This window comes from Chelon labrosus, assembly GCF_963514085.1.
Source record: "Chelon labrosus genome assembly, chromosome: 3".
Classification (NCBI taxonomy): Eukaryota; Metazoa; Chordata; class Actinopteri; order Mugiliformes; family Mugilidae; genus Chelon; species Chelon labrosus.
Window position 1 is genome coordinate 26,661,929 of NC_140339.1, and position 21,302 is coordinate 26,683,230.

At 41.6% G+C, this 21,302-nt stretch overlaps 1 protein-coding gene across 2 annotated transcripts in view; it reads right to left on the minus strand.

Annotated features, from left to right (window-relative positions):
* Positions 1 to 953: 953 nt before the first annotated feature.
* Positions 954 to 21,302, minus strand: part of LOC311485699 (F-actin-monooxygenase mical2b-like) — a 29,613-nt gene continuing 9,264 nt past the window's right edge. Inside the window, exons 2-21 of one of the 2 annotated variants that reach the window (XM_084541279.1) lie at positions 18,520 to 18,727; positions 18,144 to 18,260; positions 16,849 to 16,950; positions 15,138 to 15,293; positions 14,823 to 14,923; positions 14,132 to 14,389; positions 13,362 to 13,477; positions 13,139 to 13,265; positions 12,951 to 13,041; positions 12,061 to 12,208; positions 10,141 to 10,340; positions 9,516 to 9,619; positions 9,302 to 9,370; positions 9,085 to 9,219; positions 8,639 to 8,740; positions 6,018 to 6,272; positions 4,018 to 4,125; positions 3,016 to 3,196; positions 2,834 to 2,910; positions 954 to 2,744 (exon numbers count right to left, since the gene is read on the minus strand). In XM_084541279.1, the coding sequence (XP_084397405.1) occupies positions 2,346 to 2,744; positions 2,834 to 2,910; positions 3,016 to 3,196; positions 4,018 to 4,125; positions 6,018 to 6,272; positions 8,639 to 8,740; positions 9,085 to 9,219; positions 9,302 to 9,370; positions 9,516 to 9,619; positions 10,141 to 10,340; positions 12,061 to 12,208; positions 12,951 to 13,041; positions 13,139 to 13,265; positions 13,362 to 13,477; positions 14,132 to 14,389; positions 14,823 to 14,923; positions 15,138 to 15,293; positions 16,849 to 16,950; positions 18,144 to 18,260; positions 18,520 to 18,727 (3,054 nt within the window). In that variant the 3' untranslated portion in view covers positions 954 to 2,345. The remainder of the gene's footprint in view (positions 2,745 to 2,833; positions 2,911 to 3,015; positions 3,197 to 4,017; positions 4,126 to 6,017; positions 6,273 to 8,638; positions 8,741 to 9,084; positions 9,220 to 9,301; positions 9,371 to 9,515; positions 9,620 to 10,140; positions 10,341 to 12,060; positions 12,209 to 12,950; positions 13,042 to 13,138; positions 13,266 to 13,361; positions 13,478 to 14,131; positions 14,390 to 14,822; positions 14,924 to 15,137; positions 15,294 to 16,848; positions 16,951 to 18,143; positions 18,261 to 18,519; positions 18,728 to 21,302) is intronic. The other variant, XM_084541278.1, reaches the window with a different exon arrangement.

Sequence of the window (21,302 nt, forward strand, 5' to 3'; positions counted from 1 at the left end):
TCTTTTTTTGAACACCCCAACACCTGCAATCAAACTTTGACATGTGAACCGCTTGAAAATGCATTTTCAAATCACCAAGATGCAGATAATTCAATAAAACATGAGTGAACTGTCGAAACAGTCACATCATGTTTTAGAGAGAATCTCATTCAGTAGCTATCCAAGAGCTTAGAACAGAAGTTTGTTTTTTTGTTCTCAGCACTTTGAAGACCAGTCATGCATGTTAGCTTTGAAATGTAATTGTTGAGCATGACGACAGAAGTTCATTTGAACTTCTAATAAATCAATGAGAGCCAACCGTAAACATCTGCTGAGGAAGATTTTCCGATATCTTTGAAAAGCTCCAAAACTACTGAACAAACCTTGCAGTGACCTTGTTTTTCTAAATAATGTTTAATAGTTTTTCGAATTGTGAAGTTGGTATTTTATTAGAGGAATATTTCACTTCACACAGTGCAAAAAAACTACAAGGTTGAAACAATAAGGCCTTATGTGAAGTCTTGGTTTGTGTTCTTCGTTGGTTATTAGTCCAGTACTTATGCTGCCCTTTAGTTTTGCTTCTTCATTCATTGTACGTGTGGGCTGTGGCCTCAAACCACACCACATTAGTACTAGTTCATTCAGCTCAATGGCAAACACTGAAGCCGTTCATTAGTCATCAGCTTAGTTTAGGAAAAACTCACTTCAAAGGACAATAGTTATTTCATAACAGAAAATGCCGTTCAGTCACATCAGACACTTTGGGTCAGTTATCTAACATGAGCATCAGCAGCCTCCTCACAATTACGACACACAACCAAGTGACCATGCAGGTGATCACCTTCAAAATGTCATTTCTCCTAACCATCCGGCTGTCTCAAACTCTTCATAAAAGGCATCAGCTGAATGAGAGGAAAAGAGAAACATGCGCTAAAACAATGAGAACATGAAGACATAATAAAAACAGCTTAATGCACAAAAGTAGAAAATGTTTATGAAAACAAAATACTGACATTCATAGAAACGGGATATTTGGATGCAGGCACTATGTTATAGTATGCATGGCATGTCATCTTGCGACACAGATGTATAATTTACATGTCATACAAGTCCAGCTGGTGTGTTAAAAAAAACAAAAAAACAAAAAACAGGTCTTTGGTATCTTAAAACTGACTTTTTTTTCTGTCATTCAGTCTGAGATATTAGGCAGCTGATAATGTAGCACACGCATAGTATTAAAATGGCGGAAACATTTGAAATAATGCCTCATGTTTTTGCAAATATCATTTCAAGCAGTTCTAAACTAAATACTCTGCATCTCTAAAGTGCTTCAGCAGCATCATTAGATTGTTCATGTGAAGAGGAAGCGACCTTGAGTCTTCGCGTCGGAGAGGTTTGATCTTCCGACAACGTGCTTAAAAATTATGGCAAGAGTGGCAAGCATGGCCACACGCCTTCCAGCATGCTCGCCGCTTCTATTGTCAATCAATCTGAAGATCTTCAAAACATTAAAATGGAATTGTAATGTGCAGGCTGAGCTTAAAAATGCAAGGGTGTCTCGGAACCCCTCCATGTTTTTAACTGATTCAACAGTAGGTGGCAGCAAAGTAAAACTAAATACTCTGTAGTATTTAGGACAGTCCACAGCATGAGAGACTTTTGTGTCATCCATAAAAAAAATAACTGTTCATGAGAGTAAACGGATGTGAGATCATAGAAACAGCCTGTGAAACACATACCTGCATACACACACACATATATATATATTTAAAAAACAAAACAAAACAAAAAAAACTATGGCAGAAGCATATTTGCATAGTCAAAAGAAGCCCTGCATGGTGGTCACTGTTAACATGACACCAGGCTTTTGTCCAATGTGTTTACTGCTACGTCAACAAGGCAGTTCACAAAGATAAAGTGCATCAAGTTGGTAAGTCATAACCCGAGACAAGAAATTTAACAGCAAGTCCAATTTTCCATGTTGTAAAAGTTCAATTCTACAGCAATGATGATTTCAGCAGTCTTCTATGCTACTACTTTTAACCTATTGGGACAACTAATTAGAAAATCCGTACAGATTCCACATCAAACCAACCGCAAACTTGTTTGGTGCAGCTTTCATTGTGCGACAAATCGTCCCAAGTAAACTGCTAAAAGTTGTATTAGCAACCTACAGTGTCTTCTTTGGCCTGTGCGCATGAACATCCAACAGCAAATCTACCTACAGTGTCATTATAAAAGCTAAGTAAACATTAAGAAGGTGCTTGTGCACATTTGCAAACGGTAAAATGACGAGCTCCAGCTAATGTGCACCTCAGCCACATATTTCCACATCTGGAGTAATGTCCAGGGTTAAAACCATTAGTCTAAATGAGCCTGTGCCCGATCTGCTCCTGCAGCCAAAGTAGTAAAGGCTGCAAAGTGCCTGGCTCGTCAGGCACGGCCTCTGCGTACATCTGCAGCAGTACCTCTTGTAAAACAAACAGCAGTGGCATGCTCATGCTCAGTAGCTCATACAACAATGCATAGTCCTGGGCGTTGTCCCTCAGGTGCTCGGCGAGGGCCTGTGCTTCACTGCGCACCCTCTGGGACAGATACCAGGGGGCGTTACACACAGCACGAGTCACACGCAGGGGCCAGCTCAGCTGTTTCTTAATGAAAGAGCTGAAGGTACCTGCAGCAGGTTGACTCTGCAGGTCTTCTGTACAGCTAGACTGTGAGCTTTCTTCATTAGCAGCAGGTCGCTCCTGAACTCCATTGCGAGTCTAAGATAGTGAGTGAGACGGCCAGAGGAGTTAGACACTTAACAGTAAATAGTGACAGAAAGAGACGAACAAAAATGCAAAGTACTCACTGAGCGGAGGGAGAAATTCCTCCGTAGGTTCGTCCCATTGTTCCGTTGATCAAAATGAAGTTTGCAGTACAGTTTCCCTGTAAGATGACAGCAAACGGCAGGACAAAGCACGTCAGCAAAACCATTTGATTTGATGCCGAAAACGTAACTGATATGTGGGTCTAGCAGGTAAAAACACAAACCGTCTTCAGAATGGAAGTCATGTGCTCCCTGTCGCAGAGCAGAGCTGCAGGTCGAACAGCGAAAACACTCCCTGTGGAAGTAGAGCCCCTCGGCGCAGACCCTCTCCACCATGTAAACACGCTTCTCGCATGAATGACACTTGTCACCCGAGTGGGAAAATGTTCGTCGTATGGAGCCACCCTGGGAAACAGATAAAAGATGAGCACTGATGGCAGATACCTCGTTAGATAGAAAGACAACACGCTGACCACTGACTTTGAGCTTTCTTTTCAATGTTCATTTGCCATTAAATATAATAAATACCTCTTAGGGTAAACATAAATCACTGAAATACCCGTTCAATACATTCTCTCTGGCTAAACCGTCCATAAAGTATCTTTAGGAATTTGCTTAATCTGTTTCTTTTCTTCTAATTTTTGTTTTTACCTTTATCTTTTTGTCATGTCTATACCATCTGATTGTCAGAGTTAAATTCCCCATACCAGTACTTGCTCCTTTATTAAGCTTGTGTAAGTCCTGCATTAACATCTGCGGCTCAGGAGTTGGAGCAACCAGTTTGGGATGGGCGGAGAAGAGAAACCCACAAAGTGACACCACAAGAACACACACACACACTTCTGCTGTGTGAGCGCTGCTGGTAATTAAAAGCACAAGAAGCAGAAGCAGCAGTTAAAGCGAAGCTCTCATGCAAAGCGCACTGCTTTTGTGTAAATCTGTCTTTCGCAATTACGAGACAGATCCACGTTTGCGAGGCAAATGCTGGGCACAGATGATTGTTTTTACACTTTATTTAAAAAAAAAAAAAAGATCCTTCACCACTGGAACACACACCATAAACACACGCTCATTTTTCAGGTATAGAAAACCAATGGACATGGGACTGCGTGCAACACTTGCGATCCAAAGGTGTTTCTGCATGCAGATAAACACACTGTGAGCAGGTTTCATTGTGCAAAACGCAAGGCCAGAGTGGGGTCACAAATCAAGCTTGAGATGGTCACCTTGAGTAAAGCAGAGCTGTCTTCTGAAAACATTCTCCTAAGGTGAACAGCTTTCTCCTTTATACTCTTAGAATGAAACTCTCTAACCTGTTGTGTCTGAGCTCTTTTCTGCAAGGGTACAGGAACAAAAGAAAAGTCATCAGCCTACTGAGCACAGTAAAACACACCCACCGACAAATGTGGAGGTCTCTGTTTACTAGACATAATTAGGTAGACTAATAACCACTTAATAAGCGCTGCAGAGTTAAAAGATGAAAGACCTTTCTGTTCTGCTCTCTCAGTAAGTAGCAGGATTTGACAGCTAAGTGTGCATTGTCGAGAGGAGAACAATGACGTCGCTGTGTGGAATGAAGGTGGCCTTATTACGTTAATTTCACACCCCACTTGATGTGGTTACTCGTACTGAACTGCTTTAGAAACCTGAGCCAGCCGACGCAGTCCTGGCAGACAAATCAGACGCAGGTTGAGCCAAAGTCAGATGTTAATGATAAAGATAATCACTAAGTTTAAGAGTAGTTTTGGAACTGATTGGACTATCTGAACATAATAATAAAGGCGTGGACAAAATGTACAAAACAAAACAAAAAAATAGTTTAGAGCAAGAGTCAAAAGGCGGTTAGCCTAGCTTAGCATAAAGAATAGGAGGGAGGAACAGTTCTTATATCTCCTTGACTCTCCCTAAGCCACACAATTGTTGTTTGTCACAAAGATTAAGGCACACCAAACCAGTCAGACTCTGTGACCTCACCTCATGTCACCTGAGTCTCAGTCAAAAAGTTGCAGTTGAAACCACGGCAAATCAAAAGTGGAAGCAAGAGAGAGCTACAAACCCATGTACCTGGGCTGGGTTGGCCTCTCCTGACTCAGTTGTTGTACCATTTATTTGTTCTCAATAATCATGTCATTGTCAAAATATTTGAAGAAGAAACGAGAATGGTGTGTGTGCAGCGATGACTTAGTTTAGGCACCTTCATCACATCTGCTCCCCTTAACGTGCACTGGTTTGCTGAATAATAGTCTAAAGCCAACTAGAGGTCTGGCTACCAGCAAGAGAGCAGAACACACTGCCAAAGCTAGGGTCACCTAGCAGACACCTAGCGACTGCTTGACACCAGCGAATGGACAGCCGTTGGCTTGGTGTGTCATGGCCCTAAACAAATTAGACAGATTACATCTACTACTGCATTTTAGCTTTGTAGAAAGTTATCTGTTTCACCCTGCTTCTGGTATTCATGCTAAGCTAAGCTAATCGCCATTTGGCTCCGGCTCTGGACCTGTTACAGAGATACGAACAAATTAAATGATAACTTACTTATAATTACAAACACTGACGGCTGCAAAATTCTTGGTACACTTGTGACTAATAAATAAGGGGAAGAGGTTTCATAAATCGATTAAACTAACCTGCCAACATGTTTATAAATGACACGTAACTGAGTAAACTACAGAAAAATGATCCATTTGTAAGGCAGTAATGATGGCAGTGAAAATTATCTTGATTGAGCATTAACGGGATTTCTGTGCTTTTTGTATTTTAAGAAAACTCTCAAAACTGTATTTGAAAATTTAATCTCTCTCAACAAACAAAAGTTCTAAACTAAATCTTTCAGTTCTGAACTGAGCCAGTTCAGGAAGTCCTTTTCCAAATCTGAATAATCAAAATAGCTTAATTTCAGATATAAGCCTGTGCCTGCATTCTGGCCTTGGCCAACCTGTACCACAAATACTCAGACCGGCCAATAATCTCTCTGTGTGTCTGTCTCAGCTCGTGCCAGGTCCGTAGGCCTGCTCTTGCCATTTCTGTCATTCAGGATAATTAGGGGCTGACTCCGCCATCTGACTACACATTACACAAGTCTAAATGTGTAATCAGGACATAATATATAATCAGCATTCACTCTGGGGCCTTCTGGGGGATCAGAACTTGCAGCAATCACAGTGGTTTAAAAGGAGGACAGAGAAAATAGACAGAAACACACAAAAGAAGAGACACTGTTCACCTCAGAGATGTGTTCATCCACCTCCCTGAGGCGATGCAGGATCCTTGACATGAAATGGATTGCTGACTGGCAGGAGGTAGGAGGAGCAGGGGGGTCTGCGCTCTCGGGCTGAGGCTGGGGCTTCGTCTCAGCGTGTGTCTGATCAACATGTCTGAGCTTCACTACAGAAAATGGATGCTGGAGCTGGGGTTTGGGCAGAGTCTTTGGAGGCAGGCGGACTAACTGCTCTGCTGCTTTTCTGATACTGACTTCAAACTGAAAAGGATAATACACAGGTGAGCTCTTGGAGCTCCTCGAGCAGCCAAACAATGATGTCTTTTTCATCCACTTAGAGACTGCAGATCATTTAAAGAACCATACAGGTGGTTTTATATGTTTCAGCCCGGTACTGGCAAATTACACATAGTTCACTATGCTGCCAACTGTTTTTAAACAACAACACGAGATTCATTTCCTACCCTCTTGGCAGACATTAGTTGCGCTAGCACGGCATGAAAATCAACCTGCGTAGGTAATCCATTACAGAGTCTGACTGCTCCAAGTTTTACCAAAGTTATAAAATCATCTCATGGTAATGCAGCGTGAGCATGAGCTGTTTTTAAAACATTCTTCTTGGGGCGGTCAAGAACTGGAGAGGCAGTCTGACATCTGAGAGCTGCGAGTCAACAGCCAACAGCTAAGTCTGAATAAAAGAGACTCTTAACTTCACATGGTCTTTTCTGACACTTATGTTTGATTTTTGTTTGCCCTGTGGGTATGATTTTTCAACAGCTTGGCTCGTGAATATAATGCTTTTACTTCAGCCATAGCACTTATAAGGAAGGGGTGTTTTTAAAGCGAGGGCTGAAATATGGTGCCAAAAGCTGCAGTTCCTTAAATGGTCACTTGGCTATAATTTCACGTCAGTCCCCATAGACTTTAATGTTACTATGACCAGCTTTACAGCAGAAATAAACATGTTCACAGGCTGATACAAAAATAGTTTTTGGCGAATATTTATTTAACTCTTTAAACTGTACTAAGGATAAGTTATGTATAATTAAGGGCTGCTTTAAGTAACAAGTAACAATTTTTTAATTAGCCGTAGTTTAGGTGGAGTCAGACACTGTGCTACCACATTAAACTGCTCTTCAGGAAACTTACAGGTCATGGGCAAAAAAATACAGACGAAGTTAACTAATGTTAAACATTACCGAAAGAACAAATGATGTGATGCTAGTGGAAGTTATTTTATTCAAATGTCTCTTCCCCATAGGCTAGACTGGCAGCACTCTGTTAGCTGTTCAGAATTATCATTAATTGTCATTATCTGCTTCATTTACCCCTTTCTCCTCTTCCTCCAGCTAGTTCTTTCTTTTTTCACTGCCAGATGAATAACTTATTTTCATTTTCAATCTGGCGCCGCTGTCATACTATAAAGAGTTGTGCACACAACATGTAATGGGACTGAGTGTGCAGAGCTGTGTCAGGTGGGGGCCCTTTGGGAGGTCCTGCCATTGAGAACTAAGAGATGGGATTTACGTCTCTTTGAAGGGAGACGGATCTCATGGATTCATTCCTTTCAAAGAGCTGTTCAAAATGTATTTATTTTCCAGATGCCAGCCTGGGTGTAATTCATTTTATCTGGGAAATAATCACTGGGAGGAATGATAGGTCTGATTTGGTCAGAATCATTCAAACTAAGACATCCCACCTATATATGTAATATACAGTATATTCTGTTGGTGGGATAAGCAGATCAACTGCTTGGAAAGGAGCTATGCTCACCACTAAACCAGTCCCTTACTTCAAAGGAAGCATGTCCTCCTTGAGACCTGTGCATACTGAGACACATGTGAAAAAAAGAACAGTTTGCAACTTAGACTCGGTTCCCATTGTTCATGTCAAGGAGCTGGTCAATAGATACGATTCGAACGTCACTACTCTATAAACTTAGCACTTTGCCATTGCTATAGTTTTGAAAGTTAGTCAGGCCTTGGGTGGCCCCCTACTGCCTTAAGGCCCCAAGCCGTTGCCTTCCTTGCCTGTTAACAAGCTGTGCCTGTGCTTGTTTCAGCACTTTCCAACAAGAAAAGCCACGGCGATGATAATCCCTTTTGTTCTCGCAATCGAACGCTTTCATACAACATAATCCAGTGTAATGTAAGGTAAAACAGGCTAGAATTTATAATCAAAGACGATAATTATACCATTGTTGATTTTAAGCATTATGTAGAGATCTAAGTGTGCATTTCATGTTTTGAGATTTCACAAACAGTGAGCACAACTGTTTGAGCAAGTTTACTGTGTAACCTATAATTGCAAAAATACATGAAGGAATTTAGAGAGTTTCTAAAGTAAAAAGAGGGTTCAGAAATTAAAACCACCAGCATGGTCCTTTAAATATCCAAGGTCTGAAAACTCCTTGTTTAGGTAAATTGTGGTGTGGTGTTTGAAATGTGTACAGTACACATGTAGACTGTGAAATACAAGAACCGTGGGACAGCAGGATAAATTAGCATAAAAATAAATGTTTGTTTTATGTCAAGTTTTACAAACTGTAACTACTTTTGAAGTCGTGCTCTGAAGCATTTTTTCTATCATTTGTATTTGCAAATGCAATTTGCGTTGCTCCAGACTACCTGTGTTAAAGGAGGAGGTTTGAGTGGGAGCGGAGGGCTGAGTTCAGGAAAGCTCTCAGTCAGGTCAAGAGTGTTCAGCAGAAAAGACTTCTCACAGTCTGACTGAGGTTTTTGAAAGGGATAAGGAAAAGAGTCCATAAATGAGCACAGAAACAGAAAAGGCTGAAAATATTAAATGCAAGGAATAACGGACAACAGAAGACTTTGCAGCATTAGCAAAAGGAAAGTTTTTGGAAAGTTATGTTAGATTAAAACCACAGACCACTGTCTGAACTCCAGCTCACAACAGAGGAAATTTAAAACATATTTATGATCGGTTTAAAAAGAGGGCAAACTGCCATTTTAGATTTCTGTACTCGGAAAGATGTAAACGTATTAGACAGTGAGAACTACACTAACATCAAGATTAAATAGATAAATAAACCTTAATGGCGTTGTGTCTTTACCTGTGTTTTGGGGACAGTGTATCTGGGTGTACTTTCAAACTTGGCCTGGAGCTGAGTAGCCATTGAGCGCACTTTATTTTCCTTGGGATCCCGCCCACCATGTACTGCAGAGCCATTACTGGACAGATTGGTGGCCTGAGGACACAACAGACAAAAACTCAGTAACATATCGAAACACACGCATAACTTTGTACTTAGAAGCAGTATACTAACGAACCTCCTCCAAATAACAGAACTTCCGTCTCCTCTTGTTAAGGGAGTCTGTACCGTCCAACTTCTTCTCATCCTGAGAATACAGAATGAGGAAATAAGTAGCAGATACAAAAAGAAGAGGTTTAAAAACAGCAATATGTTTCTTAACCAAAACTATTTTGACACTGAATACAACAAAATATATATTAAAATAATAATCAAACTTTTAGCTTAGTTACCTTTGGCACCCGTTTTCTATGCAGTGCAAGATTGAGCACATTATTATTACTTCTGACTTCCTTAGATGGATAGTCTTCATTGTTTTCATCCACTCCTCTGGAACCTGACGTATAACACATGACTGCATTAGAGTTTTCACGTTTTCCACTGTGTACAGCCATAAAAGTCACATAACATCAATGCATTATCGCCTTATAGATGAGGAAAGTTTTATGAGCAGTCTGGAAAAAGAACGTATTGCAATTATATAGAGGAATGTTCCACTAAAAGAGTAAAGCTGAATAAGCTGCACCATAGAGGAAGGTGAGAAGGTTGAGGTTAAATAATACAGCGTAGTATAGGCGGGAATTAAGCAGCACTTCTGTTGAAACAGGCAGCTGTATGCTGTCAAGAATCTCAGACTGCAGCAGTGCATAACTCTGATACCGATGCACATTCCTCTCATGCCACTGCTCGAGATTGAAAACACCGGACAACAAACACAACTTTTTACAGAAATTCTAAAGAAATGTAAAACATTCTCTCACTAGATGTTTTGTACACACTGAAGTCAAACCAAACCCTGACAAAGATGAGGACCAAAAAACAGAAACAGTAACAACAGGCCTCAGCATAGTAGTGTACCTGATGCAGGTAGAGGCGTTCCCCGGAAGAGCTCATAGAACTTGGACAGATAGGTGACCATCTTGGTCTTATCCAGCTCCTCATCAGCACTCAGCTCCTTCGCAGATGTGAATGATCGGATCCCGAATTCCCGCTCAATGATGTCAAAAGCCAGCTGAAGGTTCGCAGCATGGTCCAACTCATTTAATGAGTTAAGATCTCTGATGGAAACACATGGTAGAATAAAAAAAAAGTCCAGGCTAAATATGTCATGGCAAAGCAGTTAGGAAAAATATACAGTTAGTTAAAGTTTGCTATATATGTTTTGTTATGTTATGTTCTCACAATTATTGTGTTTGGGTGGAGTTTTCACCAACCCCATTTACCCATGACCTAGAAATAAATATAATTCCCTGAATAATGAATGAGAAATGTGACTTTTATCCTTTAATTCCAGGTACCGTAAGCGGTAGTGAGCAAATGTAATGTAATATACACACAGATATTAACTTTTAACACAAACATTCACAGGATTTATCTATCTTATTCAATTTTCAAACTTCATGAAAAACTTTCTCTCATATTGGAGCAGAAAGTGGCAGGAAATTACTTCTAATGGGAGGAAAAAGGCACAGCTCTGACGTCTGTACCAACACTGACAGTGTGCAGACACCGTAAGGAGTAACGTAAAGGAAAGAGCAGTAACCTAGCAGCAGCACACACAAACTTTGGTGTTATTCAGTTAACTGCAGAGGCTCACTCTTTCTTTCTTTCTTCCTTTCTTTACTATGAACCTGCTCCCCTCTCTGCCGTCCGCTCTGCTGACAGGTATGCATATGGAAGAGCGGAGGGAGAAAAGAAAAAAAGCCAGTGGTTCCTGGAAACTTGCATGACCACATGAAGCGGTGCAGAGGTATGAAGTCAGTAATTAAAGGGAGAGAGGATAAAATTAGATTTGTAAATTTACTTATCTAAAGTTGCACTGACTAATTCCATGTTGTGTAAGGCAGACCGACTCTGAAAGATTAAACTAAGCTACAGTTTTTGTTTGACTTCAGTTTTTTCCTCTCTAACTCCAGATTAATAGAGGAAAAAAGCCCATTACTGAGAATGAAAGCCCACTGAATAATAGCTTCTGTCGGATACATGTTAATACAGGTACTGGAGCAGTGAGTATTGGTTTCAGCTGAGTCAATAAACTGTGATGAAATACCCTTGATAAAAATGTGTGACATGAAGCGCAGGCAAAAGGTGAATAGAGGAGATGTGGTCACACGTTCTCTCCCTATCCCCCTGTGTTCAGGTTGGGCTATTTCTACTGCTCCATTCACTTCATCACTTCTGCTTTCTCAAACAGAATATTGTCAATTTCAGCATCACTGCTGTTATCCAGTGATCTGTTAGTCCGTGTTCTCTTGGCCAGTCCTTCCTTGTTCTTTAAATTGATTACTTTCTGTCACTCTGTTGAGCAGACCTCCTCCTCACTATCCTAGCTGTCCAGATGGTCCCATCTGAAGTCTCCATCGGACTCTCTCCTTCACACCCACCAACCGCGGAAATATTTACCATCTTCTTGTTACTTGAATAAATTTCACACTTTATTTCCAAATGATTTCTCCTTATTGAATTGTACACAGATGTAATCTGACACTCCTCTGGTTGCACAATATACTAGCAGCTAGCTCTAAGTTCAGGACAAGAGTCTTCTTAAAGTTGCCATACATAGCAAGTGTTAGTTTCATTCTGAGCATATGTAACACACCCATAAGAAGAATGTCCCCCCAAATAGTCAGTACAAAGAGGCAGCTCATAATACAGAAAAACAGGTATGTTCATTGGAATGCATTAAAGTTGTAAAGAGATAACGTCACTGATTTTGGTCTTTGATAGAAGCTGCAGCTCTGCAGGCCGCTGCGAGATTATCTGGTGTGTCTTACGTACATCAGCTGAGGTCTGAACCTGTGGATGAGGGCACAGAGGGCGATGCCACTCTTCCAAGATGATGTCAGGTCCGTGATTGTCACATTCCTGTAGTCCTCCGTCTGTTTCTGGCACCAGGTAAGAAGCCTCGCCGGCCTGATCTCTGACTCTGTGAAAGAAACGGGGATAGGCAGATTTTCATTAAAACAAACAAAAACTCAGATAACCTGTCAGAGGAATGCAGGTTTAAGAAGAATATCAATCATGTAGGCATTCAGGGGCTTACGCCAACCGACAATGCTGTAAAATAAGTTGACGTGGGTGCTGAGGAATGTACAGGTCTCTGTGTGGACATGCACATACTCGCTGGTGAATGACTAAAGTTACGTTAGTCAAACATACGGCTCATTTCTGTATGTCTTTACAGTTCATTCCAAGTACAGATATAACCACACTTCAAACTTTATTCAAATTTTGTCACAAATGTTTATTCATTATACTATACATATGTAGGTTTCTGAATTATGTGTGATTGTTTTTTTTTAGTTTAAACACAGGGTAATTTTAAAGACAGGAACATAAAATAATGTGGAACTTGGAGAGTGTGGAACGGTGTGTGTGTGTGTGTGTGTGTGTGTGTGTGTGTGTGTGTGTGTGTTTCTTCCTGTTCCTCCCACAGCCCTGCAGCTCCTCTTTCAGAGCTTCCTCCCCTCAATGAACCCGCATGTAAAAACAAACCTCAGATTGTGACTTATTCCCTAAAATGAAGTGAATGCTGTTAGTTGGAAGGGAAGGACGAGAACAGACGTGGGCCACTGTGTTTTTATATCAGTCAGATCGCTGCCACGATTAACACAGAGATGAATCAGCAGCAATTATGCTTCGAGTCTGTCAGTCCCAGAAATACTCACCTCGTCTGCTGAGATTGACAGGCCGCCGTATGGAAGCGGCACGCTCCAGAGAGCAGGAATGAAGCTCTCCGCTGATGTACAAGTGACGCACCTGAAACAGAAAGGGGAAAGAAAAAAGATCACAATCCAGACATTCGTAAAGTTGTGTGTATTTATTATAAACCAAGCCCATAGTCATTTCCTCTCACCTGATGAGGCCTGACACAGGCAGTGTTGAGGTTGGGGTATCGGGTTCCAGGATCTATGGTGTACTGTTCAAAGTTTTTGGCTATGTTTTCAGGTGTTGTCTGAGGCAGTAGTCGGTAAATACTCTCCCTACACGAAAACAAAAAACACAGTATGTGGAGTTAATTAATTACTTAATTACGCAAACACGTACTTGTATATTTCTCAATCTCAATGTGTGTGTACCTCTCCGCCAGCACTTCCAGAACCGTCCGACCCTGAGCCCAGCTCTTCACCATCCAGGCCGTGTCGAAGGCGGCCAGGAAGCCTCTGGCGCAGCCTGTACCCATTGGCCAGAAGGGCTGCACATAAACACAGAGCAAACATTTCAAGTGAGTCAGTCTTCTGTGCGTGAGGAGACAGAGGTGAGATGAAGGCAGATTTCCTTTTACAGACGAAAAGAATAGAAATACAAATACAAGGGAGAGAAGAAAAGAGAAACATTTAAGTGGTGTCCGTGAAAAGTAATTACACTTTTTCAGGCTTGCCAGGAATTTCGAACATGTTTTACTTCTTTGTCAGTTGTAATATTTTGCCCTGTAATGTCACATACCAGAGGGATGACTGTCTGTTTTAGAATGTTTTAGAAACATTACTAATAACTCCTGTCAGCGTAACGGTGCAGATCAGATTGCACATGTCCATACAGCCACATTTAACGTCTCCCTAAATCTAGTGCGTGTACCATCATCCTCAACTCTGTGCAGGAAGATCACGCTATATCAGTGACAAACATCATCATCATCATCATTATGAGTCTGTACAGACAGAAGAGACAGAATGGAGCAATAGCAACAGTTGCCAGTAAAGAGTCCCTGTCGCTGCTTTCACAGAGTCTTCATCCAAAGGAAATTGAGCATTCCAGCCATGACTGGCAAACTGTGCATCAACTGCTTCTTTTCCCAGACCGAACTGAGCCCACTTGACTTAACTCGATCAGTCTTCCCCTTCCTTACCTCCAGCAGACTGTCGCCGACCAGTGCCACCAGCAGCTGGCGTCCAAATCTCTCCCTGACCAGAGCAGCGTTCTCAGAGGCGTGCATGCTTGTGAAGTCAAACATCGCCACATCTGGCTGCCCGCAGTGGTTCATGGCATAATCTAGAGTGGGAAGTTGGTAGTTGGTGCCAAAGTCAGCAGCTTCTCGGGCGTAGCACAGAAGAGCTTCCTGGTTGACATTTTCGTTGCTCAGCAACATCTGGGTCTCTATGTAATCCTGTAGAGCAGAAGCAGTCAGAAAAAGATTGAGTAATTCAGCAGTTCTGTGTGATCTGTTTTGTACAAATGCTGCAAAGTGAAAAAACAGAAATATATGTGATTTAAATAGACTGTGGATATGACATACTAAAAATCTATACTACCAACCCAAATCTGGACCTCTGAATATCAGACTAGTTTGTTTTGATGTCTTAATCTAAATTAATGCAGTTACTTGTTGCTAATTTTCCTGTATGACACAGTCTTAGCAAATATTCACACTGAAGGATTAGTATTTGAAAGGCTGTTGCATTTAATTCACAATATTCACTTTTGTTGTGATCAAATGAAAAACTGCAGTGAAAATTAGCCATCAGAAAAAAAGGAATGCAAAACCAAACATTGTGACAGCGTGACATAATGGAACTCCAGGATTAACATTAACTGCTTACGTTAATGACAACGCCCTTATCCAGCAGGCTTTGTTTCTTGGCAGTCATGACAAAGTAATGTGTGTTGTCCCTGTAGTAAACAATGTTCTCCAGATCGATACCTGCAAGACAAGATATGTTTTCAATGTGGCAATAATTCATGAAAAAACATCAGACAGAGACGAATGCTTTTGACTATACTACATGTAGAGTGTCTTTTTCTTCACGACAGAGTTTAATGCTAAACATTCCATTAAAGGTTGGAAACTACAGTCCATTACTGTTAAACAAGCCCAGTCAGTTCTCTGTATTGAGGGCACTGTCATTCTTTCCCACCTGTCTCCTCTTTGAGGTCAAGAAAGAACTTCTGGTTGAAGATGAAGGCCACTCCGCTGATCTCTTCTACTTTGGCCTCTGCACTGGTGTTCCTGTTGATAAAGTTGGCTGTGATGGCAATTGCAAGTTTACCCCTGAACTCCTTCCTTTTGAAACCTGGAAGAAAATAGATACAGACATAGAGGGAGAGAGAGAATAAAATGGGGATGTGGATCTTCCCAAGCAACACAATCCAATCCGAGTGATTATTAAAACCACAGGAAATCTAACCTTAAAAATAATTACAAGGTAGTTATTTCAGGATAAGAGGCACATTAGACGAGGTAAGCCTTTATGCAGCCGTGCAAAGAAAAGGTTAGCAAGAAGCAACAGGAATTCAATCACGTTAAACATCAAAATGCCTTTTGCTTAATTAACCACCAGGACCATAAGTGTAACAGTAAAGGGCTGTTCCATACAGAGTTTCAATTTATGAACAGCGTATTCATAGATAAAGTATTTAAAAAATCCAAATTAGAGTAGTGTGTTCAATGAATCTGATTAAATATTTTAAATTCTGAACAAGTTCAAAAGTTCTCTGGATGATTGTCTGTTTCAAGTATATTTTGGGCAAAAAACAAGTGAACTTTTGAAATTAAGGAATGACATTGTACTGGCAGATTTTCAAACTGTCTATTCATACCAGCAAATGAAGGACTCACTCATTCTAAAGCTGCAATGCTTAAAGAAAAAGGGGAATGGACGGACTGGTGGCTCACTCACAAAGTGCCTCACGAGACGGGGAAAAATAAAGTGTCATTGTTAAAAAAATCACGGAGGGCCATTTTCATCCCCTCTCTGTCACTTCATCGCTCTCTTTCACATGCAGCAACAATCAACATTTTACTCTGTTACCATAGCTAGGCCACAAAAGTAGCACAAAAGCAGGCTGACTAAAGGGGAAAATCATTTCCCTCGGGCGTCTTCATAATTGGGGAATGAGCTAAACGTCTTATTCTGCCCCACAATGCCCTTTTTAGGAATAAACATTTAATGTGAATTGGTTGTTCGATGACAGCATTTTTTAAGAGAGGCCGAAACAGTTTGAGAGATGGAGCCGGTCCAAAATGAGTGCATCAGCTGCCGCAGTGGGCCCCGAGCTCTGCTCTATTTATGTAGAGTGTTTCGGCAGTTTCTAGCCTTTCCCCTTTGGGAGAGATCAACGGTTATTTGCTAGCGCAAGTTTACAAAAGGTGAGTTTCATTTATAGCTCTTAAAACAGAGATAATGTAGGACAAGTTATTTAAAGGGAAAGTCCTGATACAAGACCTGGATGTGTTTGCTGAACAGTGAACAATAGATGTGCTGGGTTTTATCTACAAACTCTTGACTATTCTTAAGTGTGTGCCATTCTCATCTATGACAGGCACTGAAGTAATGTGTTCAGCTGAAATCAACTGCTGGATGCATTATACAGTGCCTTTGCATTGAAATACACATCAATAGACTGAAAACCTGAGCTTTCAAATTTTGAAATAAAACTGAAATTTTCTTACTGATCCCAGCTCAAAGCTCAGTCTGTTTTAGCACCGTCTCTAACTGTGTCTAATGGGAAAGTAAAATCTGGATCATAGCTCCGTCCTCTATATCACACTTTGTTGTCAGGTCTAAAAGAACAGTACTTCCCCGAGGCATCTATACTGTTTAGCCCTTTTGTTCGCCGTCTTCTCACCTTCCAGAGTATTTCTGCGTCCGTCAGCCCCCACCACGACGTCAAACTCAAAGTTAGCCACAGGGTGATCAGCGGGTCGGATTGCGGCCCTCCACCCAAGCCCTGAAAGACAGAGAGAGAGAAACCCACATAATATGAATCCTAGGTGTATTCCCTTTGTTGTCTTCTCCTCCACAGAACGGTCTGCTCAAAGCACGTGGAAAGCGCTGACAGGTATGTGTAGGGATCGGTGTTTTTCTCTTCAACAACCTCTATCGCAACATTTCTCCTTTGACCACCCGCCATGCTTGTGCACCTCTAAATGTGTCAGTCCAGAAACAATGAAACAATGAGAATGAGTAAACACACTTAGGCACTGTTGCTGTTTAGTGTTGCTATGTTGCTGTAATCCTGCCCATGCTAAGATGCCAAAAAAGTCAGGACAAATACGGCCATTCATTCGACAATCATGATGGAGGAATATAAAATGACGCCGCATTGGCCAGTTCAGGCCGCTAAACAAATAACGCAGTGTAATTGATGCCTAATATATTATTTTACCTTTAATGTGAGCCAAAGTGATATGAGCAGCATAGTAACCGCTTGGCAGCTTGTTGTGTAATATCACCCTGTGGAAAATGCTTTCCGCGAAGTCAAGGGTACAGCTATGTCCGTCACAGCAGAACAGGAGAGTTAAGACTGCGTCTAAATTTAGGCAAGGCTCTTGTTGTTATCGGTGTATTGATATTAGAGCTGAAGGGACACCACTCCAGTGTGCTAGTTATTTTCTTCCTCGGGACATATAGGCCAGTGCGAGATAAGAGGGTCAAGTAGCCATCTGCAGTGCAGTGTACACGCTGTAATGTAATGTAAGTCAAGACAAAGCTCTAAATGTCATTTAAAATAAAGGAAACCAATATTTCCTTTGGTGCTGTCTGTTGCAGGTCTACATCTGAGTCAAGAAAGTCAAGAAAAACCCTTGACCTCTGCTAACCTCATCTTAATATGATGAAACCTAAATCAGTGCCAGTGTTCATCTACAGGATGAGACGTCCCTTGCTGCCTGATCAGCCTTGAAGTAGAGAGTCAAAGCTGCAGAGTAGGAGGGTAAACGCGGATCCTCCAGGAAGCTACGCTGAACTATCCATCTGTCTAACACAGTGATGTCTGTGTTAAACCTCTCAGTCTCATCCAACTAAAAGTCCCAGCTGTACCGTTTCCAGCTGTTCTCATCGCCCCACACCTTGCAGATAATAAAGAAACTGTGTCAATCTATTGTTTGGGCGTGTATCTGAAGTGACGGTGCGGGTGCATACCTTCATTCCCCTGATCCTCTGTAGGCTCCAACAGCTTGACAAACTCCACGTTGATGTGAAACTCCACTGCAACTATCAGGGCAACCTTCAGGAGGATCAGCTGCAGCTGCTGGATGCCTATGAGGCACAACACAGGCAGATATTAATATATGGAAATAGACATAAAACCCTGAGAGCAAATCCAGCTCAGGGTTATGATGGAAACAATATAAAGATTCATTGTGTCCTATATACTGTAGCTGTAGTTGACAGAAAATTCGTATGGAAAACACCAGATGTAGCAAAGAAATGGGTACATAATGATACATAGATATAGAGAGAGTATGGTAAAATACTGCACATCACATAATATGGGATGGTAAAATCAAATACTCACTGATGTGGTCTATGGCCCCGGCACAGAATTTTCCGTAGAACTTTTTGGCCCCGAGACCTCGAAGGTCATGGATGGTAAAGGGCCAAAGATGGAGCACGTTGTTCCTGGAAAAAGAGTCTCTCTTCTCAATCACCACCACTTTGGCGCCCATCAGGGCGAGCTCTATGGCGGTCCGCAGGCCGCAGGGACCTCCACCGATGATGAGGCACTAAATAAGACAGAATGACAAATAGACCTCATTACCAACAAGGCACAGAGAGATGAGCTACAGCATGGTAACATCTTTGTCATATTAATAACAGAAGGCTGAGACTTCTCCCGCAGTAGAGTCGGAGATGAAAAATGGTTCGCGTCCCACTTGTTTATAACTTACCCGGGAACATTATAACATCTACATCGCTCATGAGATAGAGTGCAGCAGTTTCCTGCACCACTGGGCAACTTAGAGGCTGAGTGTCCCACTTAGGAACACTTGAGCAAGATAGGCACTGACTCTGAGAACCACCTGGCATGTGGGAGGATTCTTAGCATTAAACATGAAGAAGAGAGTTTACCCATGCCTGAAGTGGTGGTGCATTTATTGGGCCCAGAGGGACGTTGTTCTCAAACAACCAACCTAAACCATTACCACAACCTTTTGCATAACTACGGTGTTATTCACACACCAGCCTCACACAAAAATGCATGAAGTCAGTTCTCTGAGGTTTCAGCATCTGTCTGAGAATGTGTGCCTCAAACATGACATCATCTTGTTGAAAGACGATGAAAGAAGTGACGCATTCGTGCTGGCAAACTCAATCTTCTTTCTTTTTCAACACATCCAGAGGCACTGTGACGAATTGTGGAGGAGTTTGCGTGTGGATTTATTTAACATTTAATCTAGAATGAAAGTCCCTCCTGCTGTGCTCGACATGGTGGGCTGTCTCCTCACCAAATTAGCTCTAAATCACAAAGAGATGGCTCCACTAGTACACAGCAGACAGAGTTTTATCAATAGGATTGACTTCCTGACATCCTGCGCATCCAGGATAATACCAATGTGTAGGTGGTATCAGTTTTCATCTGAAATCCTACATGAAACCCTGAACGGCTTTTTCTTCAGCATCAAAATAACAAAGATAGTTTGGCTTTGTTCCCTCCATACTCTGCTTCTCTGAGTGCTTCAGGATGTTTTCTTTGGCATGAGTGTGAAGAGGAACACAATGTTTCAACACGAGTTGCCTGAGGTTACCAGGATGAGGTATTCTCAGGTGTGAAGCGCTGCCTGGACAAGCCTGTCTGTTGTTTCGACAAGAGGGGGGGGGGGTTTAGAGCGCTGGCTATTCACACTGCTATAGACAGTGATGGGAGGACTAACTCAGTTTATTCAGATGTTCACATTTTTTTTTCTAAACCCCTGTCACTGTTTTCCTCTCTCTATTGACCGTTAGCAGATATGCGTCGTTTGTTCGCACTTTTCCATTCACGGATATAGTCGAGCAGATTTTCCTGAGGGGTCTCGCCGCATCTGCTGAGTCAGGGCACACACACTTCCTTTCAACTTCCCACCTGGGACCTCATCTCACGCCAACTCTACCTCGCCCAGGCATTCGTCAACACGCCTAATGAACAAACTCACTTACAAACTCACATCTCAATGGCCAATACAATGTAACCAATAACCCTTTAACTATGATGGTAATGTCCAAAGAAATGCATCAATGTGCCAGGGAAGAAGTAACTACACTAATACTTCATGGAGCCCTTCGAAACCAAAGGTTTATATCTCCACTGCACATTTTATCATCTAGTTTAATACTAAACCAAGAGGGGTTACAAGGATTAAAAAATCACAGCGGGAGATCTGATTAAATGTAACAACATATGACAAAATGGACAAATTAAAAAAGATAAATTTTACTTTAGACAGTAAAGCTTTATGAGGAAGACACACTTTTATGTGTCACTGCAGCCAGCTGCGCCGGCCCATAAAACATATATGACATCACATCCTTTAAAGGTTGCTGCTGCAGCAGAAATATGAAGAGGCGGCGTCGAGTGATATCACATCTGTCACTGTTATAACAGAGCTGTCATAAAAAACAAGCCATCACCTTGTGATTCCTCGAGGGAAGAGAGATACTATCAATCGTGTGAGAGCAGCTAGCCAGCACTGTGAGCTCTCACATTACATATACTGAAATAAATCTTAGGCTTTAGAAGAGAAACACAAGCTCAAATGTTTCATTAATGAAAAGCAACCATTGTTCATTTTGCTAAGTTACTGGTGCCACTTTTCATTTTATAACAACTCTCTGCAATGTCAGAACTGTAAACCTAAAGAAAACCCTAAACATTTTGGCTCAGAGGTGCAGGAGAGTCACACCTCTTACAACCTAATGAGGTGCTGGCTTAAATCAGACAGAACCTATAAAACCGGACTGAAGCATTTTAATAATAAGCTGGGCCCCACTCCAAACTTTAAGGAAGAACCTATAAAGAGCAGCGCACACCTCAGCTGTGACTGGGGCCTGATAATCATAGTTGCCGAGTGATGCTGTCTGTTTCTCTGAGAAATAAAAACACTCTCTCAGACTGGGCACAGCTGAAGGCACAATGGTAATCACACACTCCTCCAGGTTTTGGCTACTTTTCCTCAACCACCCAGCCACAACATTCAGCTTCGCAGACAAATGTGGTTGTCAGTCGTCAAACAGAGATTCAATCCAGGCCACAAAGGTTCTCTTTAAATATACACCGCTCAGGCATAACATTATGACCACCGTCACCGTTTTTAGTTGTTC